At 39.1% G+C, this 16371-nt stretch overlaps 1 protein-coding gene across 1 annotated transcript in view; it reads left to right on the top strand.

Moving 5' to 3' along the window:
* The window catches only part of SMARCC1 (SWI/SNF related, matrix associated, actin dependent regulator of chromatin subfamily c member 1), a 1897600-nt gene that overhangs the window by 1797219 nt on the left and 84010 nt on the right, over positions 1-16371 (top strand). Inside the window, exon 22 of the mRNA XM_044066067.1 lies at positions 15398-15552. Within this exon, the coding sequence (XP_043922002.1) occupies positions 15398-15552 (155 nt within the window). The remainder of the gene's footprint in view (positions 1-15397; positions 15553-16371) is intronic.

The following is a 16371-nucleotide window of genomic DNA, read 5'->3' as shown; positions in this document are numbered from 1 at the left end:
TTAAGTTTGCAGAGGTAAGGGTCTATGGCAGTTAATACCAACTTACTCTGTCCAGGAGAGACATGGGCGCCACCCCTGGAGTGAATTTGCAGTCACCCATCCGTTGATCTAGGTTGCATTTGAAGAGGGGCTTTGTTTCACATGAACTGGAAGCTTGTTTGAGAAGTGCTAGTCTCTGGGATATTATCTATCTCTGCAGCATAACCTGTTCATGTCAGAGGCTAGGTTAAGGTCTCTGGAGTGAGTGACCCTTATGCAGTTTGATTTAAGAGTGTATAGCATTTCCATCAGGGCAGGGTCAGAGATTTCCCTGTAAGCCAAGCACAGATCAACCTTTAGCAACATATATGAGACAGAGTACAGTGACATGGCTTTCAGTATTTCCAGGTATGACTTGTTTTGTGTACCCTGTAATTTCTTGGTGAGAAACCTCTGTGGTCTCTCTAGTTGTTGCAAGTGTCTGGTGAGGCACATGCAGAAGGGAGCCTTGTACTCAATTGTTGGTCTGATGAAGGCAGAGTAAAATGGAATTACAGCATCCTTAGATCTAGATGTGATGCCTTTAATTATAAGATGTGCCACATAGGATTTCCTTACTACTGCAGACAGTGATGGTCAAAGTTCAGACTGCTTCCAACCTGAGTACCCAGAATACATACCACCCAGATCATGTACCACTGGGTCTGCTGTTAAGGGGGTGCTGTCTTTAATGTAATTAGCAGGTATGTCAACTCTCCCAAATGGAATAATAATGCATTTATTTGCATTTAGCTTTAATCCGTGGCTTTGGTACCAGTCATTTGCCTGCATTAACCCTGCAATGCAGTATATTAACATCTTTGGGGCACTTGGTGATTGCTCCTAGTTTGCAGTTGTTAGCGAGCTTGGTCAGCCAGAGGCCATCCAAGTTTGCCTGGAGTTCTGAGAAATAAAATCCAAACGGTAAGGGGCACAGCACAGAACCCTGTGGTATGCCACTGATGACTGGTCTTTTGCAGAGGTGAAGTCACCCACTGTGACAGTAGGTGTCCTGTTAGTGAACCAGTTGGCTACCCATCTGGTAATGTAGGGGTTAATTCCCAATTGGGAGAGTTTCTGTACATTACCTAAGTGGGGGAATGTGCGAGTTGCCTGGCTATGTCAAGATAGGCGATATGCACCATCTTTCCCTTGTCCAGGGCCTTGGTGACTTTCTCAAAGAAGTCAACCCTGTTTAACAGAATGATCTACGTTTAATGAATCCGAACTGGGTTGGGTCCAGAGTTTGGAGATTACCCATGTCCTTGTTAATAAGGTACATAATGATTCTAGTGTGTACACCTCTGCATAGGAGTCCGTGTTGTCTGCATTTGAGGGGGCTTTGAACTTTGTTATACCATCACTTAGTAGGACGGAATTTGTTTTTGAGCTTGATGGGGTATCTGGTCTTATAATTATATCACATGAGACTGATTTATGGTTTGGTCTTACCAGGAAGGATGTCATATGGGGGGGGGGGGAGTACATGCTCTCCTGTGTTAGCGAGTACTGTGTCCAGGACATTTAGGGCTGTTGTGGGCGTGCTAACTAGCTGTTCCTGACCATTTGCATTGACAAAGCTCAAAAACCTCTGAGCCGGCATGTTTGTGGTCATGTATGTTTCTCTGTCAGTGGTAGGATAATTAAAATCACCCGTGAGTACGGCGTTGGACTGTGTGACAAGTGACTCCAGTACGTCCAAGTATGCTTCTCCTGTTTCATGATGAGTGGACCTGTAGCTAGCTATAGTTTGGTAGGAGGCTTTGCCTATACTTAATTGGACATGGAGTAGCTCGAGAGTCATACTGTTTGACCAGTCTAGATGTGTACTTATCCTTAATGACGATGGATACACGACCTTCTTTGGTTCATGCTCAATTTGTGGTCTGAACGTATGGAAGGCATTGTAGTCCTGCATAGCTGTGGTGCTTTCCGTGCCTTTGAACCGTGTCACGGTGGCTGCACAAATGTTAGCATCTTCCAAAGTAAGGAGTGCTTCCAGGGAGTGCGTGCAGCAGCTTGTTTAGACTCCCAGCATTAAGCAGCAGTACCTGAGTTTATCTGGAGAGAATTTTGCTATGTTGGGAGGTCAGTTATTTTCAAAATACCAAACAGATTGCGGTCCCAGTCAACAATAAAGGATGTCTTCTAGAGTTCAATCAAATGCAGCCAGGAGTACACCAAAAAATAGTTTATTGCACAAAATGATCCATAGAAATAAAAAAAAAAAATGATAGTCCTATATACAACCAGAGCCTTAGATTAAGCGCTTTCGTCTCCAATCAGAGACTTCATCAGAATCCAAGGATTAACAATACTAGCACCCTTTTATACTAACCACCTGGCATCTAATTAAATAATTAATTAACTAATTTCATTTTCTTAAGGTAAAACCTTACCAAAAATACTTTTGAGAGCATTTGAAAATCTGTATGAATAAGTAATTTACAGATAAAAATGAACACAGTAAATAGGTATTAAACACACAATAAATGCAAATATAAGAATTATATATAATAAGCGTAATGGTGAAGAAATATATGATAATTGTAATAAATATATATATATGTGTATATGTATACTAAAATATTTAAATATTAAAATATATCAATGTATGTAAAAAGCCACAGCAATGAAATACTAATATAATATATAATATATAAATATATATATATATATATATATATATATATATATATATACATATTTAAAAATCTTTAAAAAAATATAAATGTAATATAAATATGAATATAGGTGCTGATATAAAAACAATTACAAATACAAATATACTAGGGAAAAGTAGCATAGTGTATGAATACATATTGTACTGTTTAAAAATATGTTCAAACAGTATATATAAAATATTTAAAAAATGTTTAAAATTTCCATTATATTAATAACACATTATGTAAGAATTGTGTGTATAAAAATATATATATGTAGAGAAACACAACCAATACAATCAAAGTCAAAATAATGGAATAAAATATAACCATGAATGTGCATGTTGCTGAATACATCTTATAAAATGTAAAAATATAAAATAATAGGTATTTTTTAAAATTAATTGTGACATTTTAAATAACTGTGGGCTGGCAGTTCTAAAAGAAATGATAAAACTAAATACCAAAAATATGGAAATACTTAAAGAAATTGATGTACTGTATGAAAGTATTAGTACTGATTTGTTATTTCAAGTAGATGAACACAAGAATGTTTGAGAGTGCTGCGTGATGTAGACAATACTGCTAACACCAAATTAACAGGAAGATGTTAAAGGTGGAAAGGGATTTAGCTGTGTATGAAAAAGGTATGGCATACTATGTTGAATCTAAAAACAACAAATATTACAATCACAGAAGCAGTACAACTAAAAATACAACTTGGAGAAGAAAAGAGAGGTATAATGATAGGGATTATACACATTTTAATCATTTTGGTGAAATTAGAAGGGGAAGACGGGAGCATGAATATTGTGATAGAGATCTACGTTATGCACATAACAGATATGATGTAGATGGAGTAGAACAGCACTTCAGTAGTTGTGGGGATAGCAGTAACACTGTTAGGGAAGTGATCCCTTTAGACCTGGAAGACCCCAGGAGATCAGAGAGGCTGCGGAACCGAATGCAACAACCCACCTATGCACAGGTGATAGAGAACAACAATATCCAACATGTGGCGAGATCACACGGATAACATATGATAATCTAGCATTTAGCACTAGTTTAGGTGATACTAGTATAGATGTTCAAATAGATGAGAAAAAGGAAAATATTATTTGCACCTGTAGAAATTTTAATATTTTCAATTATACTGACATACAGATTACTGATGATTATTTTAACTTATTTATAAAAGGGTTTACCTTTGTACCCGCTAACATTCCAAAAATTGAAAACATTTTGTTAGACATTAAATTGTTTACGAGAAAATTAAATTTTACACATATGTTCAAGGATAGAAATACTGGAAGTAAGGAAAGTACACTAAAGAGAGCAAGTATATTTAATCCCCCAATACAAAACAAAATCATGAATTTTGAGAGATGTGTAACTAGGAGGATACGTATGACAAGCTTGTATAATACAGAACCAGTAAAAACTTAACTGAAGTTGAAATGAAATTATTAAAAGAGCTGAGTAATGATGATAAAATAAGAGTCATGAAACCTGACAAGGGTGGGGGTGTGGTATTTATGGACAAATGGGACTACACGACCAGAATGATGGATATTTTACACAATGAGAAACAATATAGTAGAGTATCCAGAAATGAAATCAATATATCCTACAGACAGATTGACTTAGATTGAGGACAATCTTTTGCAGGGCTTGATTGATATGGATCATTACAACTTCCTTCGAGTCTCAAAACCAGTTATACCAGCTATTTTCGGAATACCGAAAGTCCACAAATCTGTATATGACCCACCTATGAGACCTATTGTCTCGTCCCAGGGATCTAAGACTCAACCTTTGGCAATATATGTGGATTCTAAATTGAAGCAGTTTCATATAAAATATAGTCACATTTTGGTTGATTCCTGGGATTTTTTGATGAAGATGGGTGAGTGTCCATACAACAATGACAGTGTTTTCATCACAATTGATGAGAGATTTGTTCTCCGTCATACCACAAGAAATGGGTATGGCATGGTTTGAAGATATTTTAACTGAAATGAAATTAGTAACGAGTGATGAATTTAGGCTGGTATTAGAAAATATGGAGTTGGTTTTGAAATACAATTATGTGTACTTCCAAGGTGAATATTTCCACCAAAAAGAAGGAGTGGCAATGGGCTCAGCCTGTGCCCCTATATATGCAAACATTATTATGCTATATTGGGAAAGTAAGTTCGTATTTTTATCTGATTATTATAGGTACATTGGTAAATATTATAGATTTTTAGACAATATTTTTGTTGTATGGAATGGGCCACTTGACAAGATAGATGAATTTATTGTATACATCAATCAAACTACGTCATTTTTAGAATTTACTCATGATATTGGAAAAGATTTTATACATTTCCTGGATGTGAGGTTAGATAAGGATTACATAAATAAGTGTTACAAATCTAATATATACAGAAAGGACCATTTTTCCAATGCCTACTTACACTTTGATAGTGACCATTCATATATTCTAAAAAAGAACATTATAAAGGGACAAATGATTAGGATGGCGAGGATGATTTCAGATGATTCTGAATTCCTAAAAGAGATTGAATTTGTTGGTAAAATGTTTCAGGAGAGAGGATATCCGTTAGATTTGATGCACGGTGTTAAATACCAGGTTCAAAAAGGTAGGAGTAACAATAAATATACTCCTTTATTGGTTAAAAGTAACCATGTTTACACAGTAAACGATGAAGTGGATGGTAGTGTCCATGATATGGTGGGGGGTAATCTTAACTACCAAAAGAATAAAGTTTCTAGTACACCATATTTGACCCTTGCATATTATCAAGGGATAGGACAGCTTAGAAAATGTATCAATGAGACCTGGGAGATGTTTAGGGAAATGGCTATCAAAACTGATGTATTTAAAAATGATATAAGTTATAGTTATAGGAGGAATAGGAATATTAAGAACATTTTAGAGAAGAAGACTGGCAATACACATGGGGCATATAAAAAATGTGGGACATTTAAGTGTGGAAGATGCGCGCAGTGTGCATTTATAGCGGGACAAAAGGAGATTAGAATACCCAGTCTTAGAACAACACTGGTTGCCAAAACTTATAGTAGTTTTATACCAAAGGGGTGGTATACCTTGCTTTCTGTAAGGTCTGCTGGAGCTACTATGTTGGGAAGACCAAACGACACCTACGATCCAGAATTTATGAACATGTGAGGGACATCAACAAACATAATGAAAATAATGCTATGTACAGACATGTTTTGGTCTGTAAGGATGCAGATTTCAAATTCTGGGTTATAGAGGAAGTAAAATGTCTTGAGAGGGGTGGTGATTGGGAGACCGAGTTAAAAGAAATGATATGGCAACTTAGACTGGACTCTTGTTGTGGCAAAGGGCTTAATGACCACATTTCCATCACCCCAGCATTGAAAATGCTTGCAGCTGATCCCAAGAAACATAAGTTATGACTACTGTCACCAACATTTAATAGAACTATTTTGGACCTATTCCTAGGGTGGATTTTATATTTTATATTTTTATATTTTTACATTTTATAAGATGTATTCAGCAACATGCACATTCCTGGTTATATTTTATTCCTTTATTTTGACTTTGATTGTATTGGTTGTGTTTCTCTACATGTATATATTTTTATACACACACAATTCTTACATAATGTGTTAATATAATGGAAATTTTAAACATTTTTAAAATATTTTTTATATACTGTTTTGAACATATTTTTAAACAGTACAATTTGTATTCATACACTATGCTACTTTTCCCTAGTATATTTGTATTTGTAATTGTTTTTATATCGGCACCTATATTCATATTTATATTATATTTATATTTTTTTAAAGATTTTTAAATATATATATATATATTTATATATTATATTAGTATTTCATTGCTGTGGCTTTTTACATACATTGATATATTTTAATATTTTAGTATACATATACACATATATATATATATATATATATATTTATTACAATTATCATATATTTCTTCACCATTACGCTTATTATATATATTTCTTATATTTGCATTTATTGTGTGTTTAATACCTATTTACTGTGTTCATTTTTATCTGTAAATTACTTATTCATACAGATTTTCAAATGCTCTCAAGTATTTTTGGTAAGGTTTTACCTTAAGAAAATGAAATTAATTCATTACTTAATTAGATGCCAGCTGGTTAGTATAAAAGGGTGCTAGTAATGTTAATCCTTGGATTCTGATGAAGTCTCCGATTGGAGACGAAAGCGCTTAATCTAAGGCTCTGGTTGTATATAGGACTATCGTTTTTTTTATTACTATGGATCGTTTTGTGCAATAAACTATTTTTTGGTGTATTCCTGGCTGCATTTGATTGAACTCTAGAAGACATCCTTTATTGTTGACTGGGACCGCAATCTGTTTGGGGTGTTGTGAGGAAGTGTTTGGTTACAAGTTTTTAGGTCAGTTATTTTGACACTGTCTAAAAAAAAAGGCACAGTAAGGGTAGCCAAATGCTTTTGTCAGTATCCAAAAGCCTAGAGGAGACAGGTGCAGACCATCTCTGGTAAAGCAAACTGGCCTGTTGGCCATGTCTTTTCAGGCTGACAGATAGTGGATCCCCTTGGACTGTTGCCAGAAACTAAGCCAGTTGTTAGTCAATCTTTTTTTTGTATTGTTGCATCATCCTTGGAGAAAGTAGAATGCTGCTTAAGGCTAGGCTTATACCTGCCTGTGACACACAATCATGCCTATCTTCATATAGTCTAGTGAGGTATGTCTCAAGTCATTCACTCCCACATGGACTATGAGTCATACTAGTACTTGTGGTTGAGTGACTTAATGGATCCTGATACCTGACAGGCAGCTAACTGTAATCCGCTCCTTATCCAGCCTGGTGAGGGGAATATCCGTGTGTCTCACAAAGGAGTCATCTGTGACCAGTACATTATTTTTTGTGATGTTATGTCTTATGGGCTTATTTCTTGAGACACGTGTGTGTGTGTTGTGTTGTGGTTGTTTTTTTTTGCTTTATATGTATAAGTGGTTTCTGTTTGGGAGGGCTCTGATCTTTTGGTAAGTTACTAGCGAGTACCTCCGCATATATGGGTTTATGTTGTGTCCTTGTTTAGTGTGGAAAATGTGTGTGCTGACAACCTTTTTTGCATGCAGTTTGTCCTTATGTGAGAGCCTTGCCTCCAGTTTCATAGTGTAGCAACATCTCTCACATGAAGTATTTGTTTCAGAAGTAAGTGGTTGTCAGTGTACATGAGACAATTGCAAGATTGCCTCAGGATTCCGGTGTCCATCAGGCTGGCCAGAGAGATGATGGGAAACTGCCCATCCATGATAGCAGGCTCTTACTATATGTTTTATTACGGAAGAAAAATGGGTTAATTTGACAAGACTGTGCTTGTAGCGTCGAGACTATAAGAGGGACCTATACTTTGTGTTAGACTAAGGATGATCAGGAAAGACAGCACCGCTCAGTGCGCAACTGAGTTGCAACTTGAGCAGCAGAAAAACTTGGAAGGGTTTCACTAAAGGCTGTTTAGGGAAAAACTGAGCTAGGCTTTTGCATCAGTGCAGGGCATTGCTAAATCTCCTCTGCACGAAGAGCAGCACAGCTCAAACACAAGGCTTAGATATGAGCAAAGAGAAAGAAGTTTTAAGCTAACTACCAATCAGGAAAGCACAAAATACTCCTTCCCCCAGCAATCCCCAACTCAGACAGGTTAGATCAGCACACTTCTGCCACAAGGGTGCTTAATGTAGAGTAGCTGGTTTGAGCCCTAGTGTAACAAGACCACACAAACTACCTATGACTAACAGCTACCATGTAATACAATGAAGTTTGCTACTTAAAGCAGTAGCTTTTGAAACTGCGAAAGTAGAGTCACAGCATATAGGAGAAGTGCAAAAAAGTATTTAGAGACCTGTTGTGTGCTTCCCAGCTCAGATAGACCAGGGAAACATCTACTGCACTGGATCAATAATCCCAGTCCTTCTAATGTAAAAATGCTATCAGAAACGCACGTAAATATACCGATACAGCTGTGCATTTTAAATGGCTTATAAAAGTGTGGTTATTCAGTAAAAGTACTTTGCGTTGTATAGATGAGCCAAGAGCCACTCAGTTGACCAGAATTTATAAAGGCACTAAAAACAAGATGAGCTGATTAATAAGCCCCTCTGGCTAATAAAACTACATGTAGAAATCTCAAGTGTTTCTCCAACCTAAACAGACCAGGCTTACCTCCCATTGCACTAAATGGAAAATCCACTGACATCTTGATATAAAAGCAAGTGCTTGCTAAAATGTAAAAATGCGCTACTTTATCCAACAGCTAGCTAGGTAATGAGCTCAGAACGCACACTACCTATTGGAAAATAATTTCCTGAGTGTATGGAATGGTGCCTTCTGACATATTTTCACTAATTTTACAGATGATCCTGACAAATTTTGGCTGTTAGTGTGCTTTAGGTCTCAGTTGCTGCACAGTCAGCTTACATAAGTCACACATTTTTTGTCTCACATGTGCTTATGGATGATGGGATTGTGGCTCTGCATCACCTGACTTATGGAGTAGTTCCTTAAAAATGGCCTGCATTGATGACCACTTTTGCAGAACCAACTCCCCTGTTTGGGATTTGCATTTCATGAGTGGCAGGCTTGATTTCTATTCATTTAAATACACCAACGTGGCAGTTCATTTATTCATTTCAAAACAAGATATGCAAGGTGCGTTTCTTTTCAATATTTTCATTTCTTGAAAAAAATGCTTTTTTTATGATGGCCATTGCTATTACTTGACAAATTTTTCAGCTGCAGATTCTTGTGTAGGGAACCTTGCTTGGTCTTTCAGAAAGATCTCTGTCCCTTAGTACTATTCCTTGTTTTCTTTCCCCAGAAGTGATTTACAGCTTTTCCACAAATCTGTTTGGCCTTCTTTACTAGGGCGGAAATCACAAGAGTCAGACTTTTCACACCAAAAGTACTCAAGTGGCTTATATTTTACTCGAAGCTGGTGGTTGAGGTCAGCAGACTGAACAGCTGTTCACATATGTTGCTGCAGAGAGGGAAAGGATGGCAGTTGCTAAGAAAGCCCTTTCCCAGATGGATTACTAACTACAACTTTTGTCATCAGATGTCTCTTCTTCCACTGGAAGATGCTGACATCAGTAAGCCACTTAAGAGTGGCTACTTCCATTGCCTCCTGCAAGAATGTCTTCAATACAAGCAGCTGCACCATGACTGCTTGGCCTTTGGTGAAATATGTTCATCAGACATTACTGGCTTGACTGTGACTCCATGGAGTTGATCTTCCTTGGAAATGAATATACTGTAGGATGTAGCATTCTAAAACTCATTCCTTGGGCTTTCCTGTGGCTCTTTCTACTCTGGTGAATTAAGCACACCAGGGGACATATCTAATAGATCTGTTCTTACTGTATTGGTTGTACTTCGAAGCAGGGCATACTCAGAACACTCCCTTATTGTCCCACTGTGAGTGAGTCAGCCCTCCTACTGGAATCAACATTTGTCGATGTTCTTCGTGTTTTACTGTTGCAGTCATTACATTTGGATAATCTGCTGGCAGGTTGCCCTCAGTCGGCCTGAATTCCAAAATCTTGGGTCCTGCGTTTGTTGCTGTCTCTTCTTCCATGATGTCAGGTCGTCAGGGGTATAAAACAGGCAGCCAACGCCATTTTCTTTAGTCTTTCTTGCCGCGCGGTGCCCGAAGCAGAAGCAGTTCGCAAGTGCCGGTCGGCCGACTCCTGAAATTTTCGAATTCGAGTTTCAAAACCGAAATCTTCACTTAAAGCTAAGTACCCCGTTGGGGAAACTTTTTTTGCTCCATACCAATGTCAGTAAAAGTTAAGTGCATTACTTGTGGGAACCAAATACCTCATAAGGATTTCCATTTGTACTGTATTCCTTGCCTAGACCCAGATCACAACGTGCCTAGCTGTCGGTTTTGTGCTAGATTTAACCAACACACTGTTAAGCATCGGTATATTTTTGCTTCAAAATATTTTGGAAACAGATTTAACTATCCTGAAATGTAGTTGGATAGCAATCCGACTACCGGAGTTCACAAAAAACGCAAAGAAAAAGGGCAGAGACCGTCTAGGTCCAAAACCGAAGATGAAGCTTCTCCTAAGTCATTCGCCGGTTCGCCGGTACTCAGTGAGGCGCTTTTGCAGCCCCTGATACCCGCTACTTTCGAGTCGCATGCCTCTACCGAGACCCATGTGAAGTCCGCCACACTGCGAGATTCTCAAAGTATTGTTCCCGCGGATGTCTCTCCCTCAGATGGGTCTGGAGCCACTGAGCAGGCACCGGCTTCTGAGGGTGTCTTCAGGCCTCAGCATTTCTATATAAAACTGACGCCAGCTTCAAAATCAAAGACAAAAGCAACTTCTAAAGCTAAAAAACGATGCATATGCCATGTGCTCAGGCCTCTATGCCTAAAAAACTGATGATCAGAATGGCTGAAGACCTAATTACCTTGATCAGGGGTTCCCAACCCCCTCCTAATAAGAGGCCTAGGCAAGACGATGATTGTGAATCTTCAGATCAGGTTTCTATTTCTTCCGATTCCTCTTCTGATCAGGAATTTTCTATACCACCCTATGAGGATTCTGATACAGTGGAATCCATCCCATCTGCATCTCCTCCTGAAGATTATTCCTTTGGAGAAACCGTGCATAATCTGAGGGAGCATTTTCATTGGGAGAGTCAAGATTTCTCAGAATCAAAAAAGAGGCTTAGGGATTTCCTTCTTCTCCCTCAGCATAGGCCATTAGCCATACCTCCTGTCTTAGACATTGTTGTTGATGTGTTTTCGGAGTCGAGCTTGACTCCAGACTCCTTACCTCCAGCTCCTAGCAAGCCAGACAGATATTACAGGGTTCCTTGACACACACATTTTTATTTAAAAACCCTGCTGCTGACCCTGAAACTATCTCACAGGGTCCCAAAGGTGTAAAGGCCTGAACAGCTAAAAATCTTACCCCCTCTGATAGAGATTCCAGGGTGCTGGATAGATGGGGAAAGAAGGCTTTTACATCTGCAACCTTGGAAATTAGGGCCTTAAACTGCCAGTTTCATATGCTTAAGTATCAACAACATGTTATGGGATTACCGAAACAGACATTATGTTGATTTCTGAATGTGTAGAAAGTAAAGAATTGCAGGAATTATTGCATGCAGCAGAACAAGTTGGAAAGCATACTTTGCAATGTGGTTTTGATTCCTTAGAGGCCTCCTGCAGGGACGCATTTACCGGATCGATGATTAGAAGGCATGCCTGGCTAAAAGACCAACATTTGCCTGATCTTGTTAAAGCTAAATTGCTGGATGCACCTTTACAGCATGATGTTCTGTTTGGTATTAAGGCAGAAGAGGTTTTAATGAAGATGGAAGACAAAGCTAAGTCTATGCAAACTGTAAAAGACTTTACAAGTGCAGCCACCAAGATTCAGTAGACACTGGCCTACAAAAAATTGGACCTTTCCTGTGTCCGACAGAGCTCCACGGGGCAAATCCAGGCGCCCTAAAGGCTCCAGATACCAGTCACAGGATTCTTCCAGGTCAAAGCAATGGGGGTGCTTCTTCCTCCAAATCTGGAGGAAATAAAGTGCAGCCCTACAGTAAACAGTCTCAATGACTTCCCTCTGCCATCACCAAGCACTTATTTTTTGGCAGCTCCCTTAGGGGAAAAATCAGCACTTTATGCTCAAAATTGGCAATTAATAACCCAGGACAAGTGGGTATTAAACATAGTATCCCAGGGATACATATTTCATTTCCACACACTGCCAATTCCAAACGGTTGGCCAGATCTGCTAAAAAATCAATGGGCAGAGGCACAGAGACAAGTTACGTCCCTCATGGATATGGGGGCTAGTCAGCCAGTAACAGAACAAGAAAAAGGACAAGGGTTTTACTCAAGACTGTTCTTGGTACCCAGAAAAGACCAGGCCTGGCACCCAATACTGGATTTATCAATTTTGAACACATTCCTGGACATTCCAAAATTGAAATTGCTAACTTTGCAGCAGCTTCTGCCCATGCTGGGCAAGAACGCTTGGCTAATGACTTTAGACTTAAAAGAGGCATACCTGCATATCCCATTAAGGGTATCGTGCAGAAGATACCTCCGTTTCAAGGCTGGCTTCATGCATTACCAATTCCCTGCACTGCCCTTTGGCTTATCTACCGCGCCCAGGGTCTTTACAAAGTGCCTGGCACCAGTAATTGCATTTTGCAGACAAAGTATACAAATCTATCCTTACTTGGACGACTGTCTCATTCAAGCAGAAAACAAGGACATTCTTCATCAACATCTGGCATTTGTGAAAAGGCTTCTAACATGCCTAGGGTACATAGGGTACATCCAGGCTGGACATAGATCCATTTGCCTCTCCTCTGAATTATCAACTGGACAAATTCTGCACAAGGACTTATCACAGACAAGCATGGAAATTGGATGCCCTATCCTTCAGTTTGAAAAACCTATCAGTTTACGCCTCTCCCCCTTTGCCTCTTCTTCCCAAGGTCCTGCTAAAGGCAGACAAGAAAAAACAAAAATGATTCTAATTGCCCCGCCAACACTGGTATCCAATCCTAAGGAATATGTCTCAACTCCCAGGTTGGTACTTGCCTCATATACCTCATTTACTGTCTCAGCAAAACAATCAGATCCTGCACAATCAGCTCCAAACACTGAATCTGGCAGCATGGGTGATCATGTAGTTATTCAAACAACACCTCTCAGTAAATCTGTGATGGATGGCATTTTGGAAGCTAGAGGGCCTAGTACTAGAAAATTGTATGCTGATTACAGTACTTGACTGAGATGCTTGGCAAAGGCCTATCTTTTTCATCAATAAAAATCCATGCTTCTGCCATCTCGGCTCATTACAACACAGAGCCACCAATCTTTTTTCACCCTTTGCTAAAACAGTATCTTAGAGGGGCAGACAATTTAAGGCCTCCCAGAAGATCACCAATTCCTGCATGGGACCTCAATTTTGTGTTGGAAAAGCTCACCCTGCCTCCATTTGAACCAGCTGCTACTGCAGATATAAAGTTTTTTATAATGGAAAACAGCTTTGCTCCTGGCAATCACTTCAGCAAGAAGGGTTTCAGAGCTACTGGCCCTCATGGCTGTGGAGCCTTTTGTCATATTTTACCCAGACAGGGTGTCCCTCAGGACCAATCCTTCCTTTATGCCTAAGGTGGTTTCCAGTGTGGCTCTTAACCAAACTGTTCATCTGCCAACTTTTTATCCAAATCCGCAGAACAAGGGGGAACGGATTCTGCATTCTTTGGACGTACACAGACAACTAAGATCCTTCTTAAACAGGACCAAAGCTAAAAGAAAAACAGAGCAGCTACTGGTGGCATTTGCTGCAGGATCAGAGGGAAAGGCTATTTCAAAGCAGACTATTTCAAAGTGGATAAGCCACTGCATTCATCTCTGCTACTTACATCATGGTAAACTGGTGCCCAAGGGCATTAGATCTCATTCCACCAGGGCTGCATTTACTTCAGCAGCTTTTCTCAGAGGGGTACCAACCAAAGACATTCTAGAAGCTGCTACTTGGAGTTCTGTTCCTACTTTTACAAAGCATTATCATTTGCCTCTCTTCTCGAAGTCCAGGGCAGGCTTTGCCACTGCAGTTCTGCAGGGCCTTATTGCCACCCCTACTGCTGTTTAGTTCCAGCCTCCCATCCATAGCTTTGGGATTCTGCCCAAATGTAATGACTGCAACAGGGAAACACGAAGAACATAGTACAGTTGTGTACACTTACCATAAATGTAGATGTTCGAGTGTATTCACTGTTGCAGTCAGGGTTACCCGCCCACCATCCCCCTTTTTATTCTGGAGCTTCTCTTTCCTTCACTATATTCTACAGCCTTTGTGGTGTATTTGCTTTTAGATGAATGTAAAGTTTATGTTGTTGCATGTATATATAGCTTTATATATATTTATATATATATTCCTGCTCCCCATTTGGGGGGCGCTTGACATCTGGGGCAAGAAAAACTAAAGAAAATGGCATCTGCTGCCTGTTTTTATACCCCTGACGACCTGCCGTCATGGAAGAAGAGACAGCAACCGACACAAGACCCAAGACTTTGGAATTCAGGCCGACTGAGGGTAACCTGCCAGCAGATTACCCAAATGTAATTACTGCAACAGTGAATACACTCGAACATCTACATTTATGGTAAGTGTACACAACTGTACTTTCCCTCTAAGTTGAACAGTTGTATACAACTTGTAAGCAAGTGAGACTGGAAGGTCTTTATTTCATGATTTCAGAGATTTTTGTGGTAGTGAAGAAAATTGGGACACAAGTTTGCTTATGTAGTGAATTTGTGTGTGTTGTCATGGGCATGCATCCACCCCACGTGCAGAAACATGTTGAAGAACATTTTCTACTTTCTGTTTTGTAGAGTGGGTAATCCCAACCATAGAAAAACTGATAGTTAAGTATGATAAGGCACACCCCTTTTATAAGGTGAATTAGGTCATGTTGGAATTGTCCACACACTTTTTAGTAGAGGGCAACCTGGGTTGGAACTTCTTGACAATACTGCTGCTGGGATGCCATCTCAAATCTTTAGAGTTCCTTGAGGTTTACTTGCCAGCTGCATGATTCTCAGTATGGTCTTATAGTTTGCATCCTTTAATTAAGCTTTGTGTTTTGTAGGTGAGACTGATAAAGAAGAAAACAAAGAAAATATTGAAAATGCTGAAGAAAAGGAAGCTGACCTTATGAGGAAAAAGATTGAACAAGAAATTGCAGAGGGGAATGTAGCTACAGCTGCTGCTGCTGCACTTGCTTCAGCTGCCACGAAAGCCAAGGTTCGTACACGTGCACCTTACTCTGCTTCTCCTAGTTTAATTTCTCCAAGTCTTTTGCTTTCTAATACCATGACTGGAATGGACCCCATTCATAAGTCAAAGTATGATTAAAGTTTGTGAAATTATTTTTTTTCTGTCTTTGATGTTAGCCAAAAGGGCTCTTGACAGCACCCACAATGTGCCCAGAACTGACTCTTCCTGCAGCTCAAATGAAATTACATATATCGGTAGCATGTCTAAATAAGACTGTTAATTCTTTGAGACCCGTTGCTCTTACTACTATTGGAACTGTCCTGGTATCCATCTCTGTTGCCCACGTTGCTGCCTGCAAAATACTATTTTTTTTTTATATTATTATTACTTTGTGTGTCTCTGTATGTACGACGACACTGGCTGTAGCAGTTTCAATGGTCAGTGCTACTTTTGTCTCTTTTTCATGGACTACTATATTTGGTTTTCTCACATCTGTTTTTTTGAACTGCTGGTAATGAGTGATCCCATGTGATATATAATTTAGCATTCTCTGTAATGCTTTGTAGCTGATGTTTTCAATGCTTCTCGGCTACCTCAATATTGTAATGTTTGCACAATCCCCAATGCAGCAGTCTTGCCATGTTGTTATGCCTTTCAGTATACCATTAGTGTACCACACCCAGCAAGAAGATATGTGACTGTTTCCAGTTCTGTTTTACAGAACTTGCATTTTGCACATGTTCAGTGGACTTTGTAAACCAACGTGTATGTAGTCCACTATCCTTGGCCGCTAATATTAAACTTTCATCTCTTTGGTTTAGTAATTTCTACTTAACTGTTCCTGCA

This window comes from Protopterus annectens, chromosome 3.part0 (genome assembly GCF_019279795.1).
Source record: "Protopterus annectens isolate FY-2018-M chromosome 3.part0, PAN1.0, whole genome shotgun sequence".
In the NCBI taxonomy this organism is placed as follows: Eukaryota; Metazoa; Chordata; order Ceratodontiformes; family Protopteridae; genus Protopterus; species Protopterus annectens.
This window is presented reverse-complemented; position numbering and strand designations above follow the sequence as displayed.